Source organism: Pavona decussata, unplaced genomic scaffold (assembly GCF_977016875.1).
Source record: "Pavona decussata unplaced genomic scaffold, jaPavDecu1.1 SCAFFOLD_45, whole genome shotgun sequence".
NCBI classification, from domain to species: domain Eukaryota; kingdom Metazoa; phylum Cnidaria; class Anthozoa; order Scleractinia; family Agariciidae; genus Pavona; species Pavona decussata.
The window spans coordinates 647,491-667,500 of record NW_028145467.1 but is presented as its reverse complement, the minus strand read 5'-3'; the positions used below and the strand labels follow the sequence as shown (position 1 = coordinate 667,500).

Sequence of the window (20,010 nt, the reverse complement as noted above, 5' to 3'; positions counted from 1 at the left end):
ATTCTGGCCATTTTAAAAACCAAAATTCTCATAATGATATTAACATTTCCTCAAATAGTTCAAAGTTATTACTGGAGTTAGGTCATATGGTTTAGGTTTAGCATAAGGAGCATGGCAACGCCATGGTATAACCCAACCTATCAAGTTCTATTATTAGAAAGATCGGAAGGTATTGATCCTCGTTACTTTCGGCTTCACAAGCCCTTCACTGTGGTTACTTTCGGTAGGTCGTTAATATCGGGTGATAGCTACTTTTGGGATCTAAAATTTGTGAAGTATGTGCGCCAATCTGTCATTATAAAACCATGACAAATATACACGTGTAAACAAATGTAAGGACAATCTTAATTTAAAAGTCATTTAAGGGGATTTTCACCTAAAGATTTAAAAAGGTTACCGTTTAGTCGGGTTGTTTTGCAGATTACAATACTTGTAATCTGCAAAGAAACTGCCCTACACAACAGTCATAACATTGCACTTTATTATTTCGTTCATTTTCCACGACTGCTACGCGGTCCATATACACATTTTACAGACCATCATACCTGTACCCCAGTCGTAATCAGTTCTCTCCAAGGGTTCGTTACTTCCGGGAGTTTGATAACCAAGGGCACTTTTTATCTCTTTGATTCGACTTTCACAACACCTAGTATGTATTCTTTTGGGGTGAATTCGAACCCGAACATCGATCCTCTTGTAATCCATCGTGGATGGCTAGAACCATCGTGTCCAGTTGATATTGGGTTACTCCACTCCTGATTTTTGGTGAGACTCCTCCTTTCCCCTCCCCCTTATATTTTGAATTTTTTTCTCCGACCGACTGACACTAAATATTGAAACATCAGTAGTAGAATGACCTTTAAACTCACGAACATTTAATCCTTAGCTTCAGGGACTTCGGAGTGAAGAATGTCATCACTCGCTTGCATAACAAATGTAAAGTGTAGTTAATGTACCCCACAGTTAGCCCGGCGACAAAAATCCGCTCTCGCTCCTTCGAAACAATGTATTTTGGCGTTAAAACTTTAAACAGGAAGTTTTGTAGTTTTATAACTCTTTTCCTGTGCACTTATTGCCGAGCATCGCCAAAATTTAATCCTTCAATTCAGTTCCGGCGACTTCAAGATTTCTATACCAAAGAAAAATTACAGATTTTTGGGTGTGCTTTTTAAGGCCTCGATTTATTTCACTACACATTTACGTCAGTTTCAAATCTGGTCTGTAATCTGTACACAGAAATGTTAGCAGCTAAAGAGGAATAAAAATTTTCTATCGCTTCATCACTGGTGAGGCAGGTCTTTGGTATAGAGATTTCGAGTAATGATTAAGGCTGCAAAAACCGAACAAAATTCATTTTCATAATAAAACATTTCATTTTAATAGACCTTGATAAATTCATGTTTTTCGTGATGTGGTGTTCAGCAAACAAGTGATAATACATGCACATTTCACTCGTCACGCGATCAAACAGAAACGTTTTGTTGCAATTAAATCTACACCTAAAAAAAATACAAGGGCCGTCAGTTTTAATTCCAATTTTTGTTACTATGTTTCCACGACATTTTTCTAAACAAAATCACAATATACCGAAAGAACGCCATATGTTGTGATAATCAGGCGGCGTACATTAGAGTGTTTCCATAGCAACTTGTCTAGCAATTTTTGGTGTTTGTCACGACCAAGCGAAACACGAAACCTTTTGGCTAAACAAGGCGCTGAGTGAGCGTTAATTATAGCAAAGGCTCAAGGCTTATACATTATTTTTTACTTCGGATTCTGAACTCAAATTAATAAATTAATTGAAACAAATGTTGACCATCGCGAAGTTTATTCAAGATCAATTGAGAATAAAGTGTTTAAATCCCATAAACCATTGAATTTTTGAAATTGTATCCTAAACCGCGCTTGCGTCAAGAAAATATTATTCGAGTTGTTGATCTATATTTTTTTCAAGAGGCCCCGAATGAATAAAAATAACGTGCAATAAAGGAGGTTTACCACTTTTTTAAACTCATCAAGGAAACCATAAATACATCCCCACGAAACAAAACAATAAAGGGTCCTAAAACGGATATCAACTAATATCATATGCTAATTATACGCATAAAAGAGTGCAATCAATTATTTTTGTTCCAATTCTAATCTATATAAGCTGTGTTGCCTGTACTCTCCTTATTTCACTTGCAACTGTCGCAGAGCCATGGCGATCTCTCAGCGTTTCTCCATTACCTTGGTTTTCGTCTGTCTGGGTAAGAGCTTTTTCTTTTGACTGTTTACGATGATTGAATGTAGCTTCTTCCTTTTTTTTCAAACCCCTAGAGCTTTTAAGGATCGTTAAAATATAATTGCATATCGCATTAACACGAGCGTTTATGCAAAGAGCATATCTTGTCCTTTTTGGAAGTGAAACGCGATCGAGAAATGCCAGAATCTCAAGTTATTCTATATGTTATTTTTCCCTCCGTCGAATGTAAAACACTTTTTGTCATCGAAAATCCACGCATTGGTCGCATGGAGGCAGCCGTCAATTTAAACATATTTTCTTTCCGTTTAGTTTTAGCCAGTTTTCACTGAAGACTCTGAAATTAAAACTAAGTAAATATTAAGTATAAAAACCACGACGAAACTGGTTTCAGTGAAAAACAGTGTAATGGGAAAATGGGAGTAGTTAATGTCTAAAGTGAGGCTATTACTGCATTTTGCTATGGGTATATTTTAATTTGGATGTGCAATTTCGAAAACGAACAGTTTTCCGTTTTATACTTCAGTAAACTTTGCGTTTCATAAGCGTAGATGCAACTCTTTTTGTTTTAGCGGACCTAACTTGCCTACGATGTGGCCACTATTTTTGTTTACTTCTGGATATCTTAAATTATCAAACTGTGTACCTTTAATTAGCAATTTTATGCATTGCCGTTTTAACCAGCCATAAATTAATGGGTTGAAACAGCGAAGCCTATTACTACTTTTAAAAAGAAAAATCTCAAATAAATACCTTCGTTTGAGTATGTAAAAATTAGTCGGCTATACGACAGAAAACTGGGATAAATTCAGGAAGAACGGCTTAACTAAAAGTACCTCTTATAACTGTAAAGCCTCTATAGATAATGACGTTAATCGATCCCATTTCTGCCTCACACACAGACAGTATTGGACGGCTGTCATTAACAAGCGTCTAGAGCTGAATATTCAATTCAATTTCTCCTTCCTCTATTTATATAATTCAAATGATTATTTCAAGATATCAAGGTTCTTGGAAATGAGTTTTTTCCCTAATAAGCTACAGTTATTTCTCGTGACTTGGTCGAGGATCGAAAATTTCAGTTTGTCTCTTTCAATTCGTTTCGTGATCACACTTCAGTTTCTATTGAAAAAAATTGAACCCATCTGGAGCCAGTATAAAGTGGTCTGTTTTCAAGTTTATCAAGGTCTCTGAGGCTTGTGGTATTTATGCCATCTTCCCATGACGCGGCTTTATCCATTACTAGTTTGCTTCTTTTGCCTAGGTTTTTGGTGCATGGTTTTAAGATGTCTAATTAAATGATCAAATATCTTGATCACAGGCTCTCTCTCCTTTGCCAACAACTGAAGTTGGTGATGATGTCATCCACCCCTGCAAAATCTGCGGGGGATGGCAAGATACGCATCCCAAGATCCATTCATTTGTTGATTGTCCCATACAATCTTGTCTCCAAACGCAATTAGGAATGCGTTCTCTCTACGTCGAACGCAAAAATTCAATGAGACAAAAACGGCCTTGAGAATATCGAAAAAGGGTACTAAAGAGATTTTTCATTTTATACTCGAAGACGTTGCAGCTGTTTAGTTGAGCAATGATTTAGAGTGAAATCGTGTTCTTCATCAGTTGGTTGAAATTGGTTATTTTTTAAAGATGTTCTGGGATTTTTTTCTATATTTTTTATAATTTTTCAAAGAGGAAAATTGCTTGTCAAGATAACAGAAGTTTTGCGGTTCAAATCAAGTGACGATATTGCTCACAAAGCCGGCCAGATCATGCAGTGCAAGGTTAAAAACGATTCAGTATCGCAAAAATACAAAAGACTCATACAAAGCAGGGTACCAACTTTTTGCCGAGTATGCCTGTGTCACTTTGAATAATACATCATTCTCTACATTTTTGTCATCAAAAATTCCTGACAAAAATTGTGTTCTCTTTATTTAACAGCACTTGTTCTCGTGTGCCTCGCCGACGAAGCAAACAAGAAGGACGACAGTAACGTGAAAACCATTCGTGGGAAAGATGTGTCGGCCAGAATACATGGTCGGTCCGGTAAAATCCAGATCGTTAGCTCCGATACAGATGACAAGGATGACGATAAAGACGGAAAGGATCGCGATACGGACAGTGGGGACGGTCCAGACAGTAATGACGACGACAAAGACAGCTCAGGCAAAGATACCGACGACGATAAAGACGATAAGGATGATGACAATGATGATGATGATGACGATGATGACTTTAAAGACGACAACGAGGATTTGCTGTCATTTGAACTGGACGAAATAAAAGAAAAAGATGCCGATGGAAACGAAGTCGATGACAAGCACTCTGTGGATTCCTTTGATGATGTGAACTTTCAGTTCTCTCCAGTTAGAAAAATCTCCAAGTTCCAAGGAGTTTCTGTCATCAACGTGAACTTGTCATCTAATCTTGACGGTCCCAAGGCTAAACTTGGCTTGATGGTTTATCTGTTTCTTGAAGCTGGGACTGTTAGATTTGGTAATGAGACATTTGCTGTGCAACCGGGAACGGTGAAGTTTAATATCAAGGTATGAATTAAATCACTTTTACTGAGTTAAACAAGCAGTTTAGCAACGAATTGGTCTTAATTTTTTCCCTTATTGTAACGATAAACTTACCCTCAAATCAAGCCTTGAAAGGCTCTGGGTTTATTGTAACTTTTTTATCCTTAATAATAACTGTCGTGTCGGTAAACACAACGCATGAAGCAACAGACATTTCCATTTTCTATCTATCTATCCTCAGTATAAATCTCAGACTAGCGTTCTCTCACGAATGCCGTTCTCTTATTGGCTACGCTACTCACTATCTATGGCTATTCTGTTGTAGATAGTGAGTAGCCTAAAGCTTGGTTCACACTTGTGACATAAGCTTAAGCATAAACATAAGCATAAGCATAAGCATAAGAATGTGTAGTGTGAACCGGTGTGACATAAGTATAAGCATAAGCATAAGAAAAAGGGAACTTTTTCTTTTTCTTATGCTTATGCTTATGCTTATGTCACGTTATCACAAGTGTGAACCGGTGCGACATAAGCATAAGCATAAGCATAAGCATAAGCATAAGCATAAGCATAAGCATAAGCATAACGTAGAAGCAGTGTTTGAAAATAGTGCCCAATCTCTGCCGGCTGATCTGCAGTTCCAAGATGGCGTCTTCTACAGATTTTTCGGAAAAATTAGCCGAAGCTGTTCGCATTTATCCTTGTTTATACGACAAGGCATCAGCTGATTTTAAAGACAACAAGAAAAAAAACCTAGCCTGGCAAGAAGTCGCCAAAGCCGTCGTCATAGAGAATGGTAAGTTGACATGATTTGTCTGAGTACTCAGCCTGTATGCAGAGTTTTTCGAATTTCCCGCTTGTCCTGAAGCCCAATGCGCCTGCGTATGTCGCCTTTCTTATGCTTATGTCACAAGTGTGAACCAAGCTTAAAAGTGTGTGGTTGTCAACAAAATGGCGGCCTCTTCTTCGGGCTTACTAAGTGTCTGTGAACAGAATTTGGATAATTTGTTGTTAAGTCTTGAACGACTAGTAGATTTATAGTAAAACAATAAGATTATTCGCTCCCGATTTAATTCTATGCGTGATAGAAGATTCGGGCTTCTCCCTCATCAACTATCACGCGATAGAAATTTCGAGCTCATCATCTAATTGTTAAATACCTTCTTCTTATTATCACAGATTAGCGACTGGGATTTCTGTGGGGATTCATTGCCTGCTTGCGACAAAGGTAAAGCAGGAGCATACCTTGACCTCAGTTTTAACTTCAAGAGCAAGAACTCACCAGCTGAGGTGGATGATGATGACCGCAAAAAGGCCAAAAAACCAGCTGTGTGCAATGACGACAAAGATGATGATAAAGATGATCGAGATGATAAGGATGACGACGACGATGATGACGACGATTGCCCCATCATATATGACATGGGAGGGGACTCTGAGATGTTGCTTAACAGAGGGGTAAGCCACATCACTGTGTGTCAGTGTATACGTTCATTGTTGTTAGGGTTTGTGATAATATCTTTCAAAGACGTTCTGCACGGGCCGAAGGTGGTGCGCGCAAAATTGATACTGAACTATGCTAGTTGCATTCGATCGTCATGTCATTTGCCCCTAGGTTGTTATGGACAGCAATTTTTTATCTAAACTTAGCAAACTGAATACCTTGCCCTGATGGTGATATTGTAACAGTTATGCTCATAAGGTCAGAGTGAGCACCACACCCCCATTTAATAATCATCTTCGTTTCCAGAGCCTACGATCTAAGTCAGTGGTTGGATTAATTTAAATAACCATGGGGGCTGTGGGGTCGAGAACGGCCATGCCCCTGTTACAGTAAGGGTCGGTTTTTCTCGCGAGCTCCGCTGTTAGATCCGTCAATCTGTCGTATGCAAAACGTTTAAGAACAGAGCCATGGAGAACAGAAGGCCAGTTACACAATCCTAAAGTAGTACAACTTGAAAAGCACGCATCACGTATCATAACTTCTCGCGTTTTTTATAAGGGAAATAGGGAAATTTAGAATCTTGTCTCCGATAAACGGCAAACGTGAGATTCGCGTTTACACCTTCTTGAAAAAAAAAAAAAAGTACATCGATGAAAATAGCGCAAAATAATTCTGTCCTTTGATGCTTACTCAAAACTGCTCAACTTTAAATGACGAGAAACTGAAAACAGCGAACGGGACTTTTAGTGTAGGACAAACATAGTCACGTGATCATTTCTGCTGTTTACCGTGGACGTAATTCTAAATCTCTCTAATATCTTGTTCACGCCAGCTGTCAAAGTGTCACAGATTCTATGGATGTATCCGTATCTTAGGTTACATGCAAGGTTAAATCAGTTAATTTTTCGATAATTCTACAAACTGAATATGACCAAGCAAAAAACGACAGAAAAAAACTAACCCAATAGACGGAAACTGATGTAAACTAAAGATATGAGAACGATCTTTTATTCAGTGAGTGACACAAGCATACTCGGTAAAAAGGAAATCCGAGTGCTCCTATCAGGAGTCGAACCTAAGACCTTCCTATTACTAGTTCGGATGCTCTGCCACTGAGATACAGGAGACTCGTAGGAGCTAAGGCCATTAAACCATACTTAATGTAATTTGTCAATGTCTTTTCTTTATTCCAGATAATGACCGATGACAATGACTATACCCCAATGCCGGCGGGATTTCCAAAATTCGAGATTGACGACGGAAAGAAGAAACTCATGTTTCGCATCCCCAAGTTCAGTAAAAATGCTTTGGTGGATCCAAGCGTGACACCCGGGAAAAAGAGTAAAAATAAAAAGAACGCGGCCTCTTGGATGCAGATCAACTTTACTTTTGCTCTGTTGCTTCAAGTTGCAGTGGTGTTTGCAGCTCACTAAAAAATTAACCGCATAACAGTCCACTGTATCGTTGGAAATGATGTTAGGTAAAGACGCCATGTAAAAAGTACCAAAACTAATATATATACTCGCTTTCAGTGTAAAAAGAGTTTTTAAAGGAACAGAACTCAATTTCTTTCTGTCGACCTTTCAAACACACCGAATTGGACGCCACTTTCGCTGTCCCAAACCCCAACATGTTTCGAGAAATTTGCTGTTTCCCCTTAAGGGAAAAGAAAAATTGTTCCTTCCATAGTAAGAAAAACGTAGAGTAATAGTGAGTGATAGTATTACAAGTAGAGGTACATGAAGTAATAGTAGTAGTAATTATGATTGTTGTTATTATTGTTGTTGTTGTTGTTGTTGAAGTTGTGGCTGTAGCTGTACATACTGGCACTAGCACTAGCACTAGAGAGGTGGATGTAGAAACTTTTTGCTCCGTGCTTTTGTTGCTAACAAATTTGATCCGGCACGGATTACAAAAGTCACATATTGAATTCATATCTGCCCGGCAGCGTCTAAAATAAGGCACAGGGCGCCAACCGACAGCTAGCGTCTTCTGTGACACTTATTTATAAATGTCTTTGAGCAAACGTGTAGCAGAAGAAACGACTGTGTGATAGTAGCAGCTTGTTAACACGAGAGATTGTATTGGTGCTACAATTATTTATCATGAGAGATTTAAAATAAATACTGCAAGTTGCATTCAAACCAGTGATGTTGATGAGAACAGCTACAAGTCTATCCTTGGTGCATCATGTACGGAGGAGGGAAGGGGAGTAATCAGTGGATTTTTGGGTGGGGATGACATGTGTCGCTGGGACTCTGAAACCCTTTACCTTATACCACACCACGTTCAGTCGCATTTTGCCTCCCTATCCTATCCTAGACAAGACCCCAAAAATCCCTCAGAATCCCTTCCGGAGACCTGAGTAGATTTAGTTTTTAGAACTGCTTTTCCCGGGCCAGTTTCGCGAAACCCTTCTAAATCAAAATGTATGCTTAGTATAACATTAGCATTATGTTGGAGTAACAAACAGTTTGTTGTTAATAAACAATAGCTAAGCAACGACGACGGCGACGGCAACGACAACGCCGCAAAGCAATAGGTTTAATGAGCAAAAACAATCGCTCTACACGTGCGTTTTGCATTTGGTATATTTCTTTGCCATCCTCTGCAAACAACAACGTGAAATGACTACATTTAAGGTTTTGTGGAGAACATGAACGCATGATGGTGAATTTTTCATTTTCTTCCTTAACTTGTACGCCCCTCCTACCAATTTGGTTCCTGGATAGTTCGCCAATTTTTGTAAAGTTGAGCGAGTTGAAATAATCGCGAAGTAGCACAAATGAAATAAAGATATATATTCAGGTGACGTTTTCGTCGCCGTTACCGTTGTCGTTGCTTAAGATTAAGCTATTTCAGATTAAAACGTTTCTCTATGATACCCTATTCTAAACCAAAACTCTCTGGTTTCTATACCCTATTCCAAAGCTAAACTGCTACAGACATACCCTTCGCTGCATCACATATATACCAAATAGTGTATATATGGGAGTACCCCACCCCGGAACATGTATCACACCAGAGATGGTTGTTTATAGGCTGCTTTTATCTATAATGTACGATATAAGTGAACTGACAATTTAGTCTGTAAAATGGAGTTTGTTTCACCCACTGATCTGAAAGAGGAGGATAGAGTATTGCCAATTCGTTCTCGGTCTGAAAAGGTAGGTAAATTTTAGGCCAGAAATCGATGCGAAACCTTTTAACCAATGGTTAGCGCTAACCATGCTTCGAGCAACTCAGTTATCAGCTATCAGTTTCTAGGTAGGATATAGGTAATTTTAATTTCTACCCCCCCCCCCCCCCCGTCCACCTCGCACTTCCCCACAGCCAGGGGACGGGTGAGAGAACTTGGTTAACTCACACGATAGAAAAACTGAAGATTGAAGCTTTACCTGTTTCAAACCCCGACTTCTTGAAAAAACTCAGTTCAAACTGAAAACAGGGCACTGACAGTAGAACTCAAGAAAGAAGGAAAGACTGAAGAAGGGGCTGGGCAAATTCACGGTAAAGCAGACATTTGAGAAACGAACCGGTGTTCATACTTTGTAAATGTACTATGCAAATAGACGTTGACAGATTGTCACCCATCCGCGGTATGATTAACCTCTCCGGGCCGTACGTATTTTTCCAGTGATCGTAAGGGCCCATTTAAATGGTTTCAACATTTGGTTCAACATGCGTTCAACACTTTGTTGAGCCAAATGTTGGGGTGTTTGCCTGTTCAGGTCGTTTAACATTGTTGAAAGCGTACAAAATGTTGAAAGCGTGTTGAATCCAATTTAAATCGGTTTAACTTTCATTCAACATCCGTACAACATTTCCTTTGTTCTCGAAAATGTTGAATGGTGTTGCAGACGTTTAAACACACCGTTCAACATTTGTCCAACATTTGTCCAATATCCGTTCAACGTTTGTTGAACGAACAAATGTTGGTCAATGAATGTTGAAACCGTTTAAACGGGTCTTGAAGTCATGAAGTGGTCACGAGGAGCATTTATGTCTTTCCCTTCCATTCACACACGTAAAATTGGCTACAGATTTAAAACAGGAAAGGTCGTCTATAGTCAAGTTAAGTTCGTCGGCTAAAGTGTTCCATACTCTAATAGATCTAAGAAGAAAGGATTTCTGGTATATTGTAGTTCTGCATAGGCTTTGATTTGACAAATAAATAAAAAACGAAACTTCGCATTGGCTGAGGTCTCAATGGTAGAGGTAAAGCGCGATTAAGCGTGCTAAATCACCTATATGACCCGACAGATATCTCTTCAAAATAAGGCAAACAAAGCCCGCTTGAATTAAAGAAAAACTTTTCACCTTAATGGTCATATTTAGTCTTAAGGTAGACTTTGAGGGTGATATAATCTTCGAAATCCCGTTAAAACTGCTATTCGTAAGTGACGATTCAGCGGAGTTACTTGTTACTCTTTTGGTGTAGCTACACAAAACGATTGCGTTATTGTTTTGACCTATCAATTAAGTGTAAAACACACATGATAAGACCTCTTTCTCGCGCAACAAAGATTTTGCTGAAAAGCTGATTTTCAAACGTTGTCCGGTTTTTAAAAGACTGCAAAAATTCATAATATGAATGTTTAAAAACTGAACGAATTTTTGGCGCAATTAGCATGTTATTGCGGTCTTCCTTAGCAATACGAGATGTTTAGACCTGTTTAAGCTTCCACTGAAACGTGGGCACTTGTCTGATTTGAAACTTGACTGGTTCGAAGAGCGAACTTCAGCTAAATCATCATCTAATTCCTGGTTGTTTTTGAGATATAGAAAGAGAGTTTACCTATCGGCGCCACTGTAGTTCTGTAATGTTTGTCCGTGCTGCAAGCATGAGGGTGAGTGTCTTTCAGGGTCATACACGTTGATCGCGATCATGCAGAATTCTTTTAAGAATTAAAAAAAAAAAATGGCGTTAGTTTCATTTACCTGTCTCGGCTTTCCCCCAGTAAAGCAATTCCTTGCCAGGACGTTTTTAAGCCCCCAAGATAAGCACAACGCATGAGCGTGATTCATAAAGTTTAAAATTAGCCTATTGAAGAAGATAAATGAATTATTCGGTACCTGTATTGGATAGACTACTCGAAGTCCCTTTTCTTGATGTTCGAGCTGGAAAGCAAAAATAGCAACGCAAGTTCCCCCCACCCCGCCTCCCCACCCCGCCGGCTCAAAAAACTAATTTGGAGTGATCATCTTACACGAGTGAAAAATATTACCACGAAGGACCATTGGACTAATAAATACAAAAACCAATTGTGTATTTTGCACAACACTTTATTCTATGTCAGGAAAGAACAAATCTAACCGCGTAGATCACAGCTCAGGTTCCTACTAACAAAACTACATAACATTTATCATCATGGAACGACCTCAGAAATCGGTTGTTAGATATCACATCGTCTAACGCGGAAATCGTTTTAGACGGCAGATGCGAGCTTTCCAAACACGGTCTCTGAAAATAAAAAGAAGTAACAGTTATAAGTAAAACCGTCGTCTTAATTTTAGCACCCGGCCCCTAAACAACAAGGCTGATGAAATCACGTGTCCACGGCCGCATATTTATTTTTTTTTTTTTCATGGCCGAGGTTAAAATTGACCATCTTTTTTTCTTTATCACCATCAACATCTAAAAAACAATTGTGGAAGACATTTGGCAGTGCTCACTGAATGTTTAATGAGTGCAATACAATGTATTACCCTTTATGTAACTCGCCAGCAAGGAACCACGGTAGTAGTGCTCAAAATGACTGGCGTTTGGCCACGTTCTGTTCGTCAAATATCAATCAAGTAAAGCATTTCAGGTAAAAGCGAGTCCTTGAAAAGAATCAGACGATTTTCTCGACTTAGAAGTAGACTTAGTAGTAAAGCTAACTACTGTATCATGATTCACTGCACTGCAGGCCTGTTTCTGGGACTTCCCTCTGGAAATTCTTCCCTTTGAGGGCAAACTGAAGGCTTTCCTTTAAAAGAACGCTATTCAGAATATTGACGTTGGCATCGTGCAGTTTTTAGCTGGTGTGAATAAAGCCCGAGAGGGGGGGGGGGGGGGGTACTTCTCAGAATTCTCGGTAGAGGTGTGCCACTCGGTTCTCCAAATCCTGACCCTATTTCAGACCAAAACATGCCATTTCCACACCCCCTTTCAGACCTTAGTTGTAGCGTTATTAAGCTTGGCATCAGTGCCGAAGTCAAGAATTGGTAAAATATACAAAAAAATTCAGCTCGACTGATGTATTTTGGATGCTTCTCTTTCTCTACTATTCATTTGGAGTTGAAAAGACAAATGCGTTTATGCGCTCTCGTGATTCCCTTGAAAACCATACCCGATTTAAGACCATAATGGTCAAAATCTATACCCGTTTTTAGACCAAACGGTTAAAAAACTATACCCTTTGGGGTGGTACATACCTATATAGCCTATATAGGAGAGCACCCCCCTGGGGGAGGGGGAATAAAGTCTTACGCCATCAGTGAAAAGAATATTCCAACAACAAAAATAGAAAATGGAGTTAGGACCTAGCCCCGAAAAAAATAGAGCTGCGATACATAAGGAGCCAAATAAAAGGCCTACAAGAGCTGCTGTGCTACAGGGCTTTGTTAGCTTTTCACTGACGTTTTTCCGAGCTCTGGAAAACTTACTCTTTGTCGTTTCGGTGATAGCTGTACAGTCCTTCCAGAACTCTGTATTTTGGCAGCTGGTAGTTCAAAACCTGTTGGAAGTTGTTCAGCGTCATGGTTTGGCAATCTATGGTTTTATACCCTTTGGAGACGCAGCAATGAAACTTAAACCTGTTGGTAAAAGAAGTGAATAGTAAAAAAGAACAAAACTACATGAACAAAAATCAAATCAGTCAGCCTTTGGGAAAACTAATCATTGAAATAACTTTTCTCATTTTAATTTTTCTTTAATTTGTTCGAGAAGCGATCGGTTCAGAATCATAACCGCTATCAAATAAAATGTTCTTTTTTCTGTCCCTTTGCTTTGTCCCTTTTAACTATTATTATTATTATTATTATTATTATTATTATTGTTATATTCAAATTGAATGGATATACTACATGCCCAGTCCTTTCAAGGACCACCTCATTGTTTAAGCTCGAGAAGACTTAGGGCAGGTTATTAAAGAAAAATGGAGACAAGGTTTAACAAAATCATGGTCTAAATCGATTTCAATCTGGCTCATCCAAGAATGTAAGCCTTATTTTCCATACTAAATGCCAAGCAGGCATGTAGCACAGACTACGACAATATTCATTCCTTATGAATAACCCGACTGTGAACAGATATAGACGGTTTATTTGTGACCTTCAACCACGGTCTAAGTTAGTCTCCGTTTAAATAATCCACCCTTATTGTTTAAGTCAAACGTTGCTATCTAGCTGACGTGATCCGACGTACTGGTGTACCTGTCTTCCCTCGACTCTCCCTTCTCCTCTGCTCCCCTTCCAAAATCGGGAGTATTTATTATTCCAAAGAACTCGAGGAACTGATAAAAATATCCCCTGTTATATTTCGCACATTCTATACAGTCCGACTTCCCTGTTCTACCCGGGCAGCTCAATGGTTTGGACTGATTTATACAATATTTTGAAAATTCATAGTGACGACGTGTAAACGGAAACGTTTGAAAATCGTTTATAGTAGGCCTCCGTCGGTCGAGGTCGACCATGGGTAGTGTGTCCTTGACTGCGGCTGAAGCAGCAGTGTCTGGTGCCGCTGATGAGGATAATCAGTGGGAATGGCAGCCTCTCCTGCTGTAGCCGCATCTAATTGCAGTCTCTGTTTGGCTAATTGACTTTTGCTCCCTTCAACGGTTTACTGTCTCTTTAGCTAGGCTGTTGATCCCTTTGCTCCCCCTTGTTTTAACTGGTGCTGAAGAATACTTCGCTACCTCATCTGTAATGCCCTCCCAGAGAACGCGTTAGTATGTACGACAAAACCGGAAACCCGGCATTTGGGACTGGTAAGTTTTCAGGTTGGAGGTTAAAGGTTTGTGTGACTTGTATCGTTTTTTGTGTAACGACTTGAAAATAATCGTGCTGATTTCTTTTCTTCGTTCCATGTTCGTGGTACGCTGAGTAGGCTATTTAATAACGTTACCATCTTCCTTTCTTTATCATACCTATGTGCATGTAGTTCAAAAGTGTTTTAGTCGCTTACCTGCGGTCTTCCTTGCCGTTGTCATGTTCGCTTCGAATCCCAGTAATGTAGCCATTGTTGTTGCACATATGAAACAGAGGCCCGTCCCAATCGTTATTCCAGTCCAATTCCCAGCCAGAGCACGACTGATGCCCACTGACCCTAGCACACGAAAAGCTCCAGATACGATCACGTTTGCAGCCTCGCCAGATGCTATACAGGGAACGCATTGCATGACCTACATGGGAATATGTCAGCAATATAATTTCTAATAATTTCTTATACTCAGAGCGTAATAAAACTTTAAAAGCAGAATATTCCGTTCGGCTCAACAGGACTTTATCAGCCGCAATCACGAAAATGTGAATGTTGAGATGGATTATATCATGTTCATTAGGGTCTCAAGCTTAATATAGTGTATTAGGTGTTGGCTTATTCGAAGGCATTGTTTCTATTCAAACATTTTCAAAGAGGGCTTTCGTACGGCCGGATCACAATTGCCTCCGTTATCCGACGCTTGACTGACGGAATTTTAACTTTTATTGCGCTATGAATTGTTTATTGAAAACCTAGGATATAGATATTGTACAAAGCCTACACATTATTTGGGATAACCATCCATTTTTCATAGATATATAATTGAGTTTCATTGGTTTGTATTTTAGACCTTTTTGGAATCATTGCATTCAGTATTTACTCTAAAACGTACACGGCTACGAAACCCCAAGTTTCTTTGGATTCTAGTTAAGATCTGTTTTTCCTACATGGTCATAAACTGGGCAAAAATACTTCTTCTTTTAGTAGGCACTGTCCTTAGAAGGGCACTGTCACGGCTGTATGTTGGCCAAAACTGCTCGTGAAATCGTTCTTGGAGCATCGGAGGGAAAACATGAAATGATTTCTCCGAGGAAGAATAAACTATAATCATTTTTTTAGCGATTTCTCCAAAACTCACAGGAAGAACTTGAAACAATTGAGCAATTTTTTCAAGTTGCAATCCATTTCCATCCCAGCCATCTGCAGAGAAAAATGAATGATACTAGTTTCTGTGCTCTAGAAGGGTTATTTTTAACAGAATTGAACCATTTTTTTATTATAGATCAATACCAATATGTACTTTCGCTATTCAAAGTAAAACTAAAAATAGGTGACACTGCTCCTTTAAGTAGTGCTTGATTGCTTATTAGAATAGTTTAGACTGCTAGCAGTCACTTTCTAAAAGCCAAGCGGGCAGCAGGAACTAACCGAATTGAAACGCTCCCTTCCTCTCGCCCGCTCGACCATTTAGAAAGGCACTCAGTACTGACAGATTAGCCACGAGACTTCTGATTAAAAATGAAAGAGGGTTTTTACTAGAGAGGCGGCTCTCATTAGAGCCAGAAAGCTAAATTGAACATTACAGTAACAACTGCAAGCCTTTCAACTGACCCTTTGGACACGAGAAATGCATAACCTTATCCCAGTCATTCGCTCATTTCCTTCCTGGTGGACTTGAGCTGTCGCACCGCCAGTGTTTCTTGGTAACTTTCACCGCTGGCTTGTTCACTGGCTCACTGGTCACCAGGCCACACAGAACTGTTATGAGCACGATGATGACGACATTGCGAAACTTCGGTATCATTTTGTCCTGTCTAAAAACAAATGAAAAGCCGCTAACAAATTCCGACTGACAGCTTTTCTTTTTGCCGATTTTAATACCCAGTCTTTATGACTTCGCGAAGATTAAAGGAGTTGGATTTTGTGGCGAAAATTTGAATAAATTCACAACTGAACCGATTTGAATTTTTGGCAAAAAATCACAACAGCTCCGACTGAGTTAGCCGTTAATACAGGAAGAAAGTTCCTTTCGGAGGTCGGTTTTCCAGCCAGTCACTTTATGAAATGATATCACAGAAGACTCTCAACCATATTTGTTGACTTTGTTCGGTTCCTGCGTGTAAACAAAGCAGCTGCAAAACCTTCAACGGGAGTCGACAGTGGCACCCAATGGGAGTTTTCTCTCAGATCCTTTGAAACGCTATTTTAGGCTATCTGGAGTGCCTTTAAAGCTCTGTAGATTCATTTAAAGCTGCGCTATAATATTTTTATCTGTTCGGTCATTCTAGGGGAACTTGAGTCTTTTCGAAATTACTAAGGCATTTTTGTCCATTTCCCAAAAAACTTAGGTCTTATTTCCTTTCTGAAAATCTTAGCTGACCTTTTTTCGGTTCCCAAAACGACATTTTAATCAATCCGAAAACACCAGGCCTTAAATTTCCCATATCATGAAAGTTCGAGGCGAAAATTATTTTTAGAAAATTGCAGGGGATTAAGGGCCTTCCGAACAGATAATTTACCGAAACGATCCGTTAGGTGCCCCTGAGTCGAACCGATTACCTTCAAGTTGATATTGACCGGTGCAAAGCTCTCGGCCTGCTGGTTAATAGTTGCTAGATAAAGTCATCTGGGAACTTACTGGTAGCCCGGTTGGTAACGGCATATTGCAATACTCAGCTACGGTATCACAAAAATCCCTTTGTTTAGCTTTCATCTTCAAGTGCCTAAGTTGCTAACGCCTCCTTGCCCTTTCAATCGCAATACGATTTCATCGTTGCGTTTGAGTTTTCTTATGGGAAAGGCTGTCCACTTTCTGAGAAATAATTTTTTTTAGGTTGATTTTTCCACTCATTTTTCGCGGTTATTGTTACAATCTTTTCGAATGCATTTGTGAAAATTATAAACTTCTGTAAAATAAACAAAGTACTTATTTCACCATGCAACTCTGCCGACTTCCCATTTTCTCGTTGCAATACCGGTATGCAGATTACAAACCAGTTTACGAATGAAAAGCGGACAACTTCAGTCTGGCTTTAAAACATCAAATAACTTGCACATGACATATATTACCTTTTGGGTTGCTAGACAGTCTTGGTTTGTTCAAACGCCAGTAATGTAAAGACTGACTGATGGAATCTGTGAGGGGGCTTGCCTTTTAATAACTGACCAGTCAGTTTTGAAACCCTTTATTTGCTGTCATCATTACTGAGTAAGAAAGCGCACAGCCTTTTTTTAATCAATCGTTCCATTACACTCCCGACAGGGTACTCCCTATAAGGGACCAAACCAGCAGGTACCGCCAGCTGGGAGAAAGCAGTGCCTTTTTTCACCATTGTTGTATGCGAAAGGGGAGCAAAATTTAAAGTTTTAGTATTTTCAAAAGTCGAAAAAATAGACTTTGAGCGGAAAGGGTCCAAGTAATAGTAAGGGTAACAAAAAACAAAATTGAGCAGAACTTCCTGGCAGTCCTAGAGTGTGCCGGAATAGTACTGTTGTCAGTGTTAACAGGGGATATTCTTCTCAGTCTTCAATACCTCATCTAAGAAACGGGTGCAATTTTCCGCTTTAGGTATATGAAACTGGCGGTGCCATTTCGGAAACAGTTGGTATATGAAAGGGTAATGGGTGAAACCACCGCCTTCAACCTCCCTTTGTCAAACCACAAGTTGAGCCTCCACCCCACCCACCCCACCCCACTCCACAGGGATTACTGAGCATTTCTGAATTCTTGTTACATGGAGTGTGTTTAATCATTAAAGTACCTCTGGGCCTTTCCATAATCGAATGAATTGAATCTCTTTTTAATTTCAGCCTTGCTTGCCGAGTATAACACCATAACCCAAAAGTTGGTTGTAGACATTCCTCGTACATTATTAGTGAAGATGAAATTTGCTCAAGGTGTTCCCGGACTGTGTTTGCTTTTGGGCAATTTTATTACTATATCAAATGGACCGACATAACCCGCTTTTGGGAGCTTTTGCAATCTTCTCTTTACATTTGAAGACTGACAAAGTGCACCAATCGGTTGAGCATATCGCTGTTTAGGCATCGGTACTTTTCTAGATCTGTAAAAGCAATTTCAAAACATTTTTATTCTTCAGCTGAGATGTCAACAAGATAGACGCTTCGACAGATGTAATCCCATCAAAGCTCATATAATAGAATTTCTCCAGAAGCCTAGAAGGATTTTGAAATAAATGAATTTTTTAATTTTGTGTGTGGGCGAGTTAAAAATTGATGACATGCTAACGTTTTCCAAAGTGTCTCTCAAATGTCCGTTTGCGATTAGTTTTTGAAAGGCGTTATTAAAGGGGCAGTGTCATCTATTTTTAGTGTCACTTTGAATGGAAAAAAAAACATAATACAATGGATCTAAACGTTAAAATAATGGTTCAGTTTTGTTAAAAATAACCCTATTAGTGCACAGACACTAGTATTATTCAACTTTGGCGGCGGCTGGCTAGGATGGAAATTGGCCAATTTTTTCAAGTTCCTCCTGGGTATTTTTGAAAATTGCTAAAAACTGATCCTGTTTGGAGAAATCATTCCATATTTTTCTCACGGTGCTCTAAGGGCAATTTCATGTTGGAGACGAGGTTCTTTGCCAAATATTTGAGCAGTTTTGTCATGCATGTCATGTCCGACATACAGCAAAAATCTCCGTCATGGTGCCCCTTTAAACGCACGCCCAGAAGCACTTGCATAGTGTCGGCATGGTGACCTCGAGTGTGGTTGCTATTGATAGCGCGACATTAAAATTGTCATTTTACGGGTGCGGTGTTCGGTTTCATGCGGCTGACTGAATTATCCTAGATTATGAGTAGTCTTTTATTATTCCTTGGGATAAGAACTTTGTCAAGCTTACCACGGCTTAAGCGAGTCAGGGTTACCCTATCTATACCTTCAGAGGTGTCTCGCGTTTAAGCGATGTAGCGCGTCTAGTTTAAACTGTAGATACCTAAACCCGTATATCAAATTAAAGCTTATAGAGCTGGCTATCCAACTATACCAAGAATTTTGAAATAAAATGAATTGTCGAATTTTTCACGACCTCTAAATGCGAGCGTCCGAATCACATAAACTAGCTACTGTCCAAATTTGAAGGCAAACGAACAAATTCCTTTCAGTTTTAGCTCTTTGAAGTGGCCCCTCCAAGTGAAAAAATTGACTCGAGAAAATAGCGCTGAAAATTCGGCAATTCATTTTATTTCAAAATTCTTGGCTTATTTTGATAGCCTGATCTATAAGCTTTAATTTGATATAAGGGTTCAGGTATCTACAGTTTAAACCGGATGCGCTACATCGCTTGGACGCGAGACACCTCTCTGAAGGTATAGGGTAACCTTAAAGGGGAAGTATCACGAAAATTTGATGTCATTTCAAAACTCAAAAATGTTGGTCTGACAACAGAACCAAAAACTAATTGTCCAGTTCTGTTATAAATTATCACCCCAGTGTAATAAAACTGTCGATTGGTGCCCCTGGCCTGAGACAGAGTAGGTTGGAATGAATTGAAAATTGAAAATGTTAGGCTAATGTTTTTCAAGTTTCGAATTTTTGTTTACCAGAATGCGCTAGAACAGAGTACGAATTGTTCCTGTCAAGAATTGTGTTGATTTCTCTCCTCTCGTTGTTCTAGAATTATTTTGTAGCAAAGCGAAGGTCTTATTTCACCATTTTTAACAAAAGAGGTCAAAACCCCCATGATACTTCTCCTGTGAAACAACCAGCAGGCTACTCTGCACTCACATAACTACCGTAGTTGCAATCCACAGAATAGTTCAAAGAAACGGTGGCAGACGACAGCTAGAAAATGCCTCATATAGACTAT

The 20,010-nt window shown here is 39.4% G+C and overlaps 1 protein-coding gene and 1 pseudogene across 2 annotated transcripts; one reads left to right on the top strand and one right to left on the bottom strand.

Moving 5' to 3' along the window:
- Positions 1–2,140: 2,140 nt before the first annotated feature.
- On the top strand, positions 2,141–8,355 carry LOC146482527 (skeletal aspartic acid-rich protein 2-like). Its single transcript, XM_085106973.1, has 4 exons — positions 2,141–2,249; positions 4,187–4,791; positions 5,947–6,225; positions 7,405–8,355. The coding sequence occupies exons 1-4, from the start codon at positions 2,201–2,203 to the stop codon at positions 7,642–7,644; spliced, it is 1,173 nt and encodes a 390-aa protein (XP_084963099.1). The 5' UTR covers positions 2,141–2,200; the 3' UTR covers positions 7,645–8,355.
- A 3,121-nt stretch (positions 8,356–11,476) lies between these two features.
- On the bottom strand, positions 11,477–16,065 carry LOC146482526 (hemagglutinin/amebocyte aggregation factor-like; annotated as a pseudogene). Its single transcript, XR_014864081.1, has 4 exons — positions 15,792–16,065; positions 14,385–14,601; positions 12,863–13,012; positions 11,477–11,675 (listed from the first exon to the last, which is right to left on the bottom strand). The product of XR_014864081.1 is annotated as a hemagglutinin/amebocyte aggregation factor-like (transcript).
- Positions 16,066–20,010: the final 3,945 nt, after the last annotated feature.

Coding starts and splice junctions, on each gene's coding strand:
- LOC146482527 (XM_085106973.1), top strand. CDS start 2,201: ATGGCGATCTCTCAGCGTTTCTCCATTACCTTGGTTTTCGTCTGTCTG. Junction 2,250..4,186: donor CTTGGTTTTCGTCTGTCTGG/GTAAGAGCTTTT, acceptor TTTATTTAACAG/CACTTGTTCTCGTGTGCCTC. Junction 6,226..7,404: donor AGATGTTGCTTAACAGAGGG/GTAAGCCACATC, acceptor TCTTTATTCCAG/ATAATGACCGATGACAATGA.